This window comes from Neophocaena asiaeorientalis, unplaced genomic scaffold, assembly GCF_003031525.2.
Source record: "Neophocaena asiaeorientalis asiaeorientalis breed wild unplaced genomic scaffold, Neophocaena_asiaeorientalis_V1.1 scaffold251, whole genome shotgun sequence".
Lineage (NCBI taxonomy): Eukaryota > Metazoa > Chordata > Mammalia > Artiodactyla > Phocoenidae > Neophocaena > Neophocaena asiaeorientalis.
In genome coordinates this window covers 941,555-953,710 of record NW_020173377.1, presented here as the reverse complement: position 1 = coordinate 953,710, position 12,156 = coordinate 941,555, and the positions used below count along the sequence as shown (strand labels likewise).

The window sequence follows — 12,156 nt, the reverse complement described above, 5'->3', positions numbered from 1 at the left end:
GAAGGTGAGTGGTGGGGGTGGGGACTGCTGAGGAAAGAGGAAGTAAAACTGCAGGCTGGTAGGGCACACTCTTGTTCTTGCCAGCTGCCTAATTAGAGTCCTGGAGAGGCTGCCCAGAGCTTCTGGGGCCAACTGCATTTTCTCAGGACCAGCTGCGGACAGATGTAGGCCCAGAAGTGCTGGGCTATGGAATATGACTAGGTAAAAAATGAGTAGTTTCGTAGTTTTTCGTATCTCTTCCCTAGAGAACATGCAGGAAGTAGAGTCTAAAATGAGTTAATGGGCAGGAAAGGAGGTCTGAAAGTCTCCCCATTGTGTTAAATAAACAAGTAACCATCAGTTTTGTGGCCTACTGGCCCTTGTCCTTTCTGGCTGCAGTTTAGGGCTGTGAGTTGCCTGGTAAGAATTAATCTCAATTGTAGACCAAAGTAGGAGTAGACCAGGGAAGAGTTAGGAAAGGCTGAGGTCATGAAATTCAACAAACAATTCAACAAATACTTACTGAGCATTTGAGCCTTGTCAAGTGCTGGATGATAAAAACAGTCTTGTGAGGAACATGAACTAAGCTACTCATCAAACAGCCAGCTCTGGAGCCCCAACTGACTTGCTGTCTCCAGTCGGTAAATCTAGCTTTATTATAAATTTACTATAAACTTTATACTAAAATCACTATAATTTGCCTTAAAAAAACAAGGCATCCCTTCCAATACCTCAAGCCCAGAGCCCACAGATGTTTCTGTTCCCTGGGCAGCAGTTCTCTCACTGGGGCTCACCCCAAGCTGCGAACTGGGGACACCACAGAGAAAACACAATGCTGACTATAGGCAAACTTGTAAGATGGAGCTAAGGCTAAGAGTGATTTTTTTTAGAAGGGAACAAGAAAAAGCAAAAGGTATACTGTAATGTCAAGCTATACAGCAATTCACGATTCACAAGGGTTCTTCTGCACACAAACATTTAATAGGAAGGTGATGGGGAACAACAAAACGGTGTTGTTGAGGCATCAGCCTAGGGCAGGGCTGGAGCCAGAGAGGAGCAATCGGGAGACTGGGCTAGAGGCAGCAGCAGTAATCGGGGCATTCACTACTCAGCCAACTCTGGGGCTCCTTCTTGGCCCTTAGTTCTCCCCCAACTTTAGCCCCTGGGCCTGTGCCTCTCCTCCACGGAGGGGAGCAGGGTAGGACCTGAACTGGTCTCTCTCCAAGGGCTGCTTCAAGATGGCTGTTTAGCAGATACGAGGCTTCCCATAAGACACTGCATGGGCTTTGGGGGTTGTCTGAGTAGACAACCTGACATTCATGCATTAGAGACCTGGATCCAAACACAGGCTGTCTGCCCTTCCTGGCATCCTTGGCCAATGCCTTTAGTCCAGCTGTCCCCATCTGGGAGTAATATAGTGGGCTGTTACGGATCCTATCTGAGGAGGCTTACATGGATTCCTAAGTTGTAAAGTGACTCTGCCAGACATTATTGATATTAGCACTCTTTCCCTGCCTGCCAAAGGGGGACCTGGGGAGCTGGACTCCCTGCGTTCTTCCAGTTCTGACTGCCTTGTAGAAATGCTTCCCTTGAAGTGGGTTGGGGTCAGGGCTTGGGTCTGGGGGTGGGGCAGGCAGACCTGCTGTTGACCATGGTGGATGCTCACAATGCACCTGGCCCGTAAGTGGTTCTGGGATGCGATGTTTGAATCCTCAGTGGCTACTGCGCCCTTGGCCCTGGTTGTGCAAGGGAATCACGAACACAGAGACGTCGTCGTAGGACACCTGCCCTTCCTGTGTGGGACTGTCGTCCTTCCCCTGTGTGCTGTGTATCAGCATTTGGGCCAGCTCCGAGAACCTGTGGGGACCATCCTGCAGATGTACTTCGGGGCCAGAGCAAAGAGGCAAGGCCAGCCCTCAGGGAGAACTTGCACAGTGCTGGACACTGAGGACCCAAGCAATGCAGTCTTAACTGTGGGGCCAAGCAAGCCACAAGCCTGGGAAGGCCACAGGTTGGACCATGGGTGTCTGGACTCAGAGATTTTTGGGACCCACAGTCACCCCCAGGAAGCTTGAGATAGCTCTAGTCCTGGCCAACTGTTCTTAGCCGGACTCATCTGCAGTGTTGTCTTCTCAGCCATGACTTCTTGGTGTTTCTGCTGGCACCAACTCAGGCCCAGGCAGATCCCCAGCAGCTATAGTACCTGTGTGGGTCCTCTCGGTTGCCAGGGAGGAAGCTCCGCACCAGCCGTGCCACCTGCTCATTGGACAGGACATCCCAGAGCCCATCAGTCGCCATGACAACTACATCCTCTTCCTGCGGCTCCAGCTGGTCCATATCCAGCACAGTCACCTGCAAGTTAAGCCTAAGGTTTCCTCACTGGCTCCCTTCCCAGCTCCAGCCAACCTTGCGTAGTCTGCCTTTCTGGGCAGATAGAAGCTGGTGTAGGCTATTGCCCCCTCACCTGTGGGACAGAGAGCAAGAAGGGCTTGAGCTGAATATTTGTGTCCAGGACTTTGAGCTGATGGTCTCCTAGGCCCCGGGAGACAGCCAGTGTTCCCAGTAACCGAGCCTGGAGACAAGGGAGGTATGAGGTGACAGCAAACAGCCCCAGCAAATGTACAAGTAAAGCACACAAGAGGTGGACTGTGGCCCTGGGCGCCTGGGCTGAGGGAGAAACATCCTCTGACCTCGGAGCAGTCCCTAGGACCCCAGCCAAAGCTCCCCACAAGGGACAAATGAGCTCCCACCTCTACAGGGGGCAATTTAAGACAGATTCTTGGAGGCGCCATTCACTGACCTGCCTACCCTGTCCATGAATCAGTGGGTACTTGAGATCGGACTGCTCCACGCACTTGTAGCTCCTACCAGGAGCAAACCCAGTATCAACCCAGGCCCTACTTACCACCTCACCACCCCCAACACAGGGCCCACCCTGCCCAGGTAGAAGGGGACTGCCCCAGGCCACACAGCTGAGCCTGGACCCCAGGGCTCTCCCCACTGTGTCGCCCAACCCCACCTCGCTCACCAGCCGCTCATGTGGTGATCCCTGAACAAAACCTTCTGCCCCAAGTCATCCCCCTTCAGTCGCCGAGGGAACTCCAGTCTGGTGAACTCACCAGCCAGAAGCTCAGGGTAGAGAAAGGCCTGGAATAGGGAGGCCATGCTCAGATCAGGCTCCCTCTGGTGGCCCAGGAGTTGGGGCTGCACAGCCTCCCTCTGCCAAGGGCACCTACCAGCTGCTGGATCCGCTGCCGCTCAGTCTCTGGGGTGAATTCAGAGCTCAGGGGCCGTACCTCATCCCTCCGCACCAAGATGGCCCTGGATGAGGTTTTAGAGGAGAGGGAGAAGTCTGTGGGGCAGCCTCCATCCTTACCCATAGCCTCCTTCCTGCCGGCCCCTTCTCCAACCACCAGGGGCCAGTTCTGCCCATAACAATCCCTTGCTCAAAGGTCCCCATGACTGCCTAAGGCCTGCAGGGTAAAGCCGCAGCCATCTGGCCTGGCCCCTGAGGTCTCTGCCCTCCCTGGCATCTGCTGTCCGCCCTCACACTCAACACATGCTAAGTACACATGCTAAGTACACAATTCAGCCAATCTTCCCCAATTCTGTCTCTCGACTTCCCCCTTTCACTGTCCCCACTGCCTCTGCTGCCTTTCTGCCCACCCCACCCTGCCCACCCTCCGGGCTCACTCACCTGCTATCCCCAGCATTGGCCACATACAGCTTTCCTTGCAGGGTCACAGCCACCAGGGCTGTGCAGCCACCCACCTGGCCTGAGGCCTCCAGCTCTCGCCCAATCACCTCATCCTGGAGCAAACCAAGGCTACTTTAGCTGCTGCTTGTACTGCCAGCATACCACTGTCCCCAACCCTCACCCTACAGTTTACTTCCCCACTAGCAAGCGTGGCAGTCCCAGTGCAAAGTCTAGCTATGACTCCAAGATCCCTGTGGTCAGGAGATCTAGACATATCCCTTTGGAGGTAGAGAAGTCCTATTCAAAACAGTGAGGAAGGGAAACCAAGGACCAACAGGGTGTGCAACAAGATGATACAGGTAAAAGCACCTAGCATATAGTAGGCGCTGGATAAATGGGTGGGGTTATGATAACTGTTTAGTAACAAACCAACCAACCCAATCTTGTCCTCCCAATCCAAAGATCCAGGGTGATCACCATCATGTGCAGGGACACCCCACAACCCAGAGTCCCTCAGGTCCCTGAGGGTAAAACCTGCCCTCCTTTCCCAGCCAAAGGTCACACTCACACACTCCTGGAAGGCACTCTCCAGAGCCCCGACCACCAAGTCTTCTGCCCTAATGCCCTTTTCTTCCACAAACTGGGGGTCACTAGGGCGGATGCAGTGGCCGCTGAGGTGCATGGGGGGCTGAGTGGCCACCATGCCCTCTACCACGGCCTCCAGCTGCTGGCGTAGGCAGGAGTGCAGGGTGTTGGCAGCCAGGATAGCTGCAGCTGGACCACCGTGACCATCAAACAGTGCCCAGTAATGACCTGTCAGGAACTGCACAGGAAGGGCTTGGCGTCAGGCTCTGCCTGGCCTCCCCAGATGTCCCCTGGCTGAATGTAGGGCACTAGGGCAAGAACCTCAGTCTACAGTCCTGGCCCCAATCTTGGCCCCAGCCTGTAAAAGGGGCTCAGGCCCAGCTGCACTCACCTCCTCTGGGCACAAGGTCAGCCATTCCTGGTCCTCTTCAACCCCAAACTCAAATCTCCGGATGCACAGCTTCCCACAGGCCGCCTGATCCTCATTGAATTCAGATTTCTCTGCATTGATGATCCTGAGGCCAGGAAGTGATCAGTGACCCTTTAGGGACACACCTATGCCCCCATGGGCACAGAGAACAGATTTGGAACACAGAGAGGAACCCTCCCTCGAGTAACAGCCCCCATGCCGTCCCTGACACACACCTGGACAAACAAATGCTGGAAATTTGCTAACTGTTCAGTAACGTCACAGCTAAAGCCAAACTCAGGGCCCAGCCCATCTGGAGCTTACCTGCTGACCTGGGCCGGGAGGTAAGGGCAAGTCGGCCTGCGGAGGTGTGGGGCTTCCTTGCCTACCCCCTGTCCCACCTCAGCCAGAATCCCTGTCCAATGCTGCACAGGCCATAACCCAGGGTGAGATGTGTGTGTAGGGGGGTGGGGGGGAGGAGTCTCCAAAGCCCAGAACGCTGGAATTCTACCCAGGGTCCCTACCTCTTTTGAAAGCCCCAGGGGGGCAGGTCCTTCCCGACCTGAGGTGGAATAGGGGAGGTTGTCAAGAGTGCGGAAGTGCCGACAAGAGGGAGATATCCACAAGGTTGGGGAGGCGGGATCCTTCACTCAGCTTGGCCTGTTTTCTCAGTCAGCACGGGACCCCAGGCAGGATCACAGGGTGGGGGTCGGGGCTCGGGGCGGGGCGGGGCCGGCTGGGCGGTGACGCCCCCAAACCCCAACCTCCCGCCGCCCCGGAGTCTGTGGGCGGCCTGGGTGCCATCCGGCTCCTCAAGCCTCCTAATCAGCCAACGCTGTTATCAACCCCACTTTACAGGCAAGAACACTGAGGCCTAGATAGACGAAGACGCTGGCCCGGCTCACACAGGAACCTGAGCAGGCTGACATTCACCCACACGTAAGGGGCACGAGTCTTTGAGAGGGAAAAGTCCCTCCTTCCTACCCAGGGAGGCTGTAGGGGTCAATGAGAGCACACCTGGGCCTCCGGGCTGGATCAGTGTCCATGGCAGAGCCTCAGGCCTCTTCTTGCTGGGCCCGGACGTTACGCAAGGGCAAGATGGGAACAAGATGTCCTTGGAGGTGTCAGATTGACACATTGAGTAAGAGTCTCAGAGCCCAGTGTTCCCTCAGGAGACCTCCATGCCTACCCACTCGGCCTGGCACCCTCCACTCCCAGATGGGGCTTGGTGGTCACCCTGGCCTTCCTTTATCCTGAGAAGCAGCTCCCGCCCTCAAGGCCAGGTCTCCTAAACAGCTGCCCCTCCAATCAAGATGTCCTCTCTAGACAGACAGCAGGGGCCTCACTAGAGTGCAAGTGACTGATGGACAAAAGGAATCCATGGTCCCCAAAAGACTCCAACTGGTCAGAGTTCAGACTTGCGCCTAAGGGAAGTGAAAGACTTTCATCTGGGTTGGAGGCAAGATGTTGCAGCCTCTTAACTCCTGGTTACCTACCACCACTGGGTCAGCGGGGTCAGCAGCACGTTAACAGAGGGCTTTGTCACCCTCTGTCACTGAAGCCCAACTCCCTATGCAGGACTGTTATTTCCATCTCATAACGAGGGGGACTCTGAGGCCCACAGAGGGGAAGTGTCCTGACACCCAGGGCTGTGCTGTTTCCATTATGACAGTGCAGCTGACTCAGAACCCCCAGAGGGTATTTCTCTTCCCCTTCCCTCCTCCAGGAAGGCAGGCTTGACAACCCAAAGCCCCTGAGGCCCCACAGCCCAGGGCCCAGGGAGGGCTGCAGGAGGAGTCCCTACCTTCGCCTCCACACCCAAGCCCAGCATATGCTCACTAGGCCTTACTTCCTCCAGGAGGCCAGCCTTGCCCCATTGGGAGTTCCCTCCACCCAAGGAAGAAGGTTCCTGGGGCAGGGAGCTGTGCCCAACAGCCCCTCCCTCAAATGACTCAGTTCCAGGGTAGCCTGGGAGCTAATTTACTGACCCCACCATGTGTGTCAGGCCCCAAGCACTAGGCACAGGAGTACAGTACTAATGGAAATGAGCTCCCCTGCAGTGATGGTGGAAGTCCTGGTGGATGGTGCTTGATCCAGCTGGCAAGGGGGAGGGGGAGAAGTCAGAGAAAGCTTTCCAAAGGACACCTGAGCTACAACCTGTCATCAGGACAGAAATGGACCAGGGACCCAGAGTGGGGCAAACCCAATTCTATCAGTGGGGTAACCTCCTCATCCCACCAGCCAATGGCTCAGAAGCTGTTAAAGTCTAAAACTAGAGGAAACAATGCAAACACAGTTTATTCCCCAAACTCACCATCTTGGACTCCCCTGGGTAGATGAAGATCTTGTCCTCTAGGTGTATTCAGAGAAGCTCCTGGCAGCCAGGTGTCACAGGTGGTCTGTTGCCCAGCTTAACTATTTTAAGTTTTCAGAGCCATGTGGAGCCTTATGGCAATCCCATCCTCCCTGTTCCAAGCTGACCTAAGTGTTCCTCCAGTGCTACCAAGGCTCCTCTGGCTCCCTAGGCTCCTGGGAGCCTCTGCTCTTGCCTGGATCCCAAGCCTGGCTCTCTTGGTTTACTCCGTCATTTTGCTGAAGCACATCCTCTAACAACTTTCCAAGAAAGGATGACTGGGTCCTGGTAATTTTCTGGGTCCTTGCAATTCTGAAAGGGTTTGTATTCTGCCTTTTTTTGTTGTTTTTGTTTTTTGTTTTTTGCGGTACGCGGGCCTCTCACTGTTGTGGCCTCTCCTGTTGCAGAGCACAGGCTCCAGACATGCAGGCTCAGCAGCCATGGCTCACAGGCCTAGCTGCTCCGCGATATGTGGGATCTTCCCAGACCAGGGCACGAACCCTTGTCCCCTGCATCGGCAGGCAGACTCTCAACCACTGCGCCACCAGGGAAGCCCTGCCTTTGCTTTTGATTGATATTTTGGCTCAGAATTCTTTCTGACTGCTCTGTTCATTGTTTTTTGGCTGTTGCTGCTGCTGATATCCAGTGCCCCTGTCATTCCCAGGCCTTTGGATTGGCTTCTGTTTCCTTTTTTTTCTCTCCAGAAGCCTCCAGGCTCTTCTGTCTCCAGTGCCTGAAGTTGTAGGTGAGGTTCCTTGGGGTGGGTCTGTCTTCATTTCTGGGTAGAGTCCTCCCTGGAGGCCATGCAACTCCTCACTTTCCAGTTATACCCTTATCCTGACACCCTTCTCTCAACCGCTCGAAGGAACCCAAGCCTGCCCCCTCCTGGCCGGAGACCTTGCCTCAGCTAACTCAGTCAGCATGTGAGGGATGGAGGCGGGGGAAGGAGCAAGCTTAGAAAAACGAAAAAGATTTTTATGCTATGTTTTTATCATGCACCATGAAAATAGCTTTTGTTGAGTCCCATATCTGTTCTTGACAAGAGTTATTTTAGATTTAATTCAAAAAATTTAATACAGGGCTTCCCTGGTGGCGCAGTGGTTGAGAGCCGCCTGGCGATGCAGGGGACGCAGGTTCGTGCCCCGGTCTGGGAAGATCCCACATGCCGCGGAGCGGCTGGGCTGGGCTCGTGAGCCATGGCCGCTGAGCCTGCGCGTCCGGAGCCTGTGCTCCGCAGCGGGAGAGGCCACAACAGTGAGAGGCCCGCGTACCACAAAAAAAAAAAAAAATTAATACATTTCACTATGGCTCAAACAGTTCCCCCCTCTGAAGACAACCAATATTACTAGTTTCTTGTGGATCCTTCCAGAGATGTCAGGGGTATTCTGTGCAAGTTCAAGCAAAGAAACAAAAACAACATGTAAGACCAGAAATAACATGTGCTGGCAAAAGAATGTGGAGAAAAGGGAACTGTTGTGTATTGTTGCGGGGATGTAAATTGGTGTAGCCACTATGGAAAACAGTATGGAGGTTCCTCAAAAAATTAAAAATAGAACTACTATATGATCCAGCAATTCCACTTCTTGATATTTATCTGAAGAAAACAAAATCGCTACCTCAAAGATACCTGCCTCCACCATGTTTACTGCAGCATTATTTACAATAGCCAAGACATGGAAACAACCTGTGTGTCCATCAATGAATAAATGGGTAAAGAAAGTTTATATGTGTGTGTGTATATATATATAATATAGAATCTATATATTATATAGAATATATTTATATATATTCTATACACTATATAGAATACATGTTTAATTTATTATATATATTCTATATATTTTATATTTTCAGCCATAAAAAAAGAAATTCGGCCATTTGTAACAATGTGGATGGACCTTGAGGGCATTATGCCAAGTGAAATAAGTCAGAGAAAGACAAATACTGCTTGATCTCTCTTATACGTGGAATCTACAAAACAAAAAACAAAACCCAAACTCATAGATACAGAGAATAGATTGGTGGTTGCCAGAGGTGGCGGGGCAGGAGGTGGTGGGAGGTGGAGGCAAAATGAATGAAGGGGGTCAAAAGGTACAAACTTCCAGTTATAAGATACATAAGTCCTGGAGATGTACTGTACAGCATGATGACTATAGTTAACAATACTGTATTGTAGGGCTTCCCTGGTGGCGCAGTGGTTAGGAATCCACCTGCCAACGCAGGGGACATGGGTTCGAGCCCTGGTCCAGGGAGATCCCACACGCTGCGGAGCAGCTAAGCCCATGCACCACAACTACTGAACCTGCACTCTAGAGCCCGCGAGCCCCAACTACTGAGCCCATGCTCCACAAGAGAAGCCACTGCAATGAGAAGCCTGCGCACTGCAACAAAGAGTAGCCCCTGCTCGCCACAACCAGAGAAAAGCCCTCGTGCAGCAACAAAGACCCAATGCAGCTAAAAAAATAAAAAATACTGCATTGTAGATTTGAAAGCTGCTAAGAGAATAGATCTTAAAAGTTATCACAAGGAAAAAAACTTGTAACTGTGGTGGTGATGGATATTAACTAAACTTATTGTGGTAATCCTTTCACAATATATACATATATCAAATCATGTTGTACACCTTGGACTAATACAGTGTTATATGTCAATTATATCTCACTTTAAATAAATGGATAAATAAAAATTATATAGATATATATGTTAAATCTTTCCTCTTCCCCTCCTTTTCTTTACCCAAATGATAGCATACTCTACACTGTATACTGCACCTGAAGTTTTCACATAAGATACCTCTATTTGTATCAGTCCTTGAAGAGCTGCCTTGTTCCTTTTGAGGGCTGCAGAGCAGTCTCTGCAAATATGCAGACTTTATGTAGCCAGCCCCCCAATGATGAACATTTAGATTGTTTTCAATTTTTTGCGTGGGCATATAATTTTTTGTGTGGGCATATTAGTAGGATCAGCCTAGTAATGGAACTGTTGTGTCAAAGGCATTCATAGTTCATAGCAACACTATTCATAATAGTCAAAAGATGGAAACAGGGGCTTCCCTGGTGGCACAGTGGTTGAGAGTCCGCCTGCTGATGCAGGGGATACGGGTTCATGCCCTGGTCCGGGAAGATCCCACATGCCGCGGAGCGGCTGGGCCCGTGAGCCATGGCTGCTGAGCCTGCGCATCCGGAGCCTGTGCTCCGCAACGGGAGAGGCCACAGCAGTGAGAGGCCCGCCAACCGCAAAAAAAAAAAAAAAAAAAAAAAAAACAGATGGAAACAACCCAAATATCCATCAACTGGATGAATGGATAAACATATTGTAGCATATATGCACAATGGAATACTATTCAGACATAAAAAGGAATGAAATGCTGATACATGCTACAAGGTAGATGAACCTCCAAAACGTTATATTAAGAAGCCATATGTAGGACTCCCCTGGTAGTCCAGTGGCTAAGACTCCATGCTGTAAATGCAGGGGGCCCAGGTTCGATCCCTGGCCAGGGAACTAGATCCCAGATGCTGCAACTGAGAGTTCACATGCCGCAACTAAGACCTGGTGCAGCCAAATAAATAAATAAATATTAAAAAAAAGAAGCCATACACAAAAGGTCACATATTCTAAGCTTCCATTCATATTAAATATCCAAAATAAGTAAATCCATAGAAAAAGAAGAGTAGCCCCTACTCCCCTCAACTAGAGAAAGCCCACGTGCAGCAACAAAGACCCAATTCAGCCAAAAATAAATAAATAAATAATTTTTTAAAAAAAGAATGTTTTGGAACTAGACAGAGGTGGTGGTTGTACAACATAGTGAATGTACTGAATTGTTCATTTTAAAATGGTTAATTTTATGTTATGTGAATTTCACCTCAATTTAAAAGGGGGGGAGGGAATACACATTAATAATTTTGTAGATATTGTCCTACATGAAGGTTGCACCAATCAGTCTATTTCCCCATCCTTTGACCATTGCAATTTTTTTATTAAAGTTTTGTTTTTCTTTTTTTTTTTGCGGTACGCGGGCTTCTCACTGATGTGCCCTCTCCTGTTGCAGAGCACAGGCTCCAGACGCGCAGTCCCAGCGGCCATGGCTCACGGGCCTATCCGCTCTGCGGCATGTGGGATCTTCCCGGATCAGGGCACGAACCCGTGTCCCCTGCATCGGCAGGCAGACTCTCAACCACTGCGCCACCAGGGAAGCCCATTATTAAAGTTTTTAATCTTTACCTATAAGTAAAAAATATGCAAATTTAGTTTGATTTCCATTTATCTTTTTAAAAATGAATTTTTATTTATTTATTTTTGGCTGCGTTGGGTCTTCGTTGCTGTTTGTGGGCTTTCTCTAGTTGAGGCGAGCAGGGGCTACTCTTCGTTGCCACATGCAGGCTTCTCATTGCAGTAGCCTCTCCTGTTGTAGAGCACAGGCTTTAGGCAGGTGGGCCTCAGCAGCTGTGGCATGTGGGCCCAGCAGCTGTGGCTCGTGGGCTTTAGAGCACAGGCTCAGCAGTTGTGGTGCATGGGCTTAGTTGCTCTGAGGCATGTAGGATCTTCCCGGACCAGGGCTCAAACACATGTCCCCTGCATTGTCAGGAGGATTCTTAACCACTGTGCCACCATGGAAGTCTCTGATTTCCATTTATCTTAATAGGAAAGGATAACCAACTTTTCACAGGTTTGAGAGACATTATTTGTAGTTCCTTTTCTGTAGATGGTCTTTTTGTATCTTGTGCCCAGTTTTCTACTGGGCCATTGGTCTTTTTCTTATTGATTTATGAGAGCTCTTTATATATTAGGGAAATCAGCTCTTTATTTTGAAATGACTTGCAAGTACATTGTTTGTAGCCAGTTACAGTTTTATGTTTGTGTTTTGGTTTTGATGGTGGGTTTTTCCACATAGACTTTTTTTTTTTTTACATTTTTATTGGAGTATAATTGCTTTACAATGGTGTGTTAGTTTCTGCTTCATAACAAAGTGAATCAGTTATACATATACATATGTTCCCATATCTCTTCCGTCTTGCGTCTCCCTCCCTCCCTCCCTCCCTATCCCACCCCTCCAGGTGGTCACAAAGCCCTGAGCTGATCTCCCTGTGCTATGCGGCTGCTTCCCACTAGCTATCTACCTTACGTTTG

General features: G+C 50.5%; 1 protein-coding gene across 2 annotated transcripts; it reads right to left on the bottom strand.

Moving 5' to 3' along the window:
- Nucleotides 1–938: 938 nt before the first annotated feature.
- On the bottom strand, nucleotides 939–5,731 carry PPM1M (protein phosphatase, Mg2+/Mn2+ dependent 1M). 2 transcript variants are annotated; one of them, XM_024746458.1, is made up of 10 exons: nucleotides 5,655–5,731; nucleotides 4,653–4,776; nucleotides 4,245–4,499; nucleotides 3,677–3,789; nucleotides 3,216–3,300; nucleotides 3,008–3,126; nucleotides 2,780–2,843; nucleotides 2,444–2,551; nucleotides 2,183–2,331; nucleotides 939–1,836 (listed from the first exon to the last, which is right to left on the bottom strand). In XM_024746458.1, the coding sequence occupies exons 1-10, from the start codon at nucleotides 5,714–5,716 to the stop codon at nucleotides 1,692–1,694; spliced, it is 1,224 nt and encodes a 407-aa protein (XP_024602226.1). In that variant the 5' UTR covers nucleotides 5,717–5,731; the 3' UTR covers nucleotides 939–1,691. The 2 variants fall into 2 exon arrangements, with proteins under 2 accessions (XP_024602226.1, XP_024602227.1); XM_024746459.1 differs by lacking the exon at nucleotides 2,444–2,551.
- Between the last annotated feature and the right edge of the window lie 6,425 nt (nucleotides 5,732–12,156).

Coding starts and splice junctions, on each gene's coding strand:
- PPM1M (XM_024746458.1), bottom strand. CDS start 5,716: ATGGACACTGATCCAGCCCGGAGGCCCAGGTGTGCTCTCATTGACCCC. Junction 4,500..4,652: donor TGACCTTGTGCCCAGAGGAG/GTGAGTGCAGCT, acceptor CTTCCTGTGCAG/TTCCTGACAGGTCATTACTG. Junction 3,301..3,676: donor GCCAATGCTGGGGATAGCAG/GTGAGTGAGCCC, acceptor AACCTCATCCAG/GGCCATCTTGGTGCGGAGGG.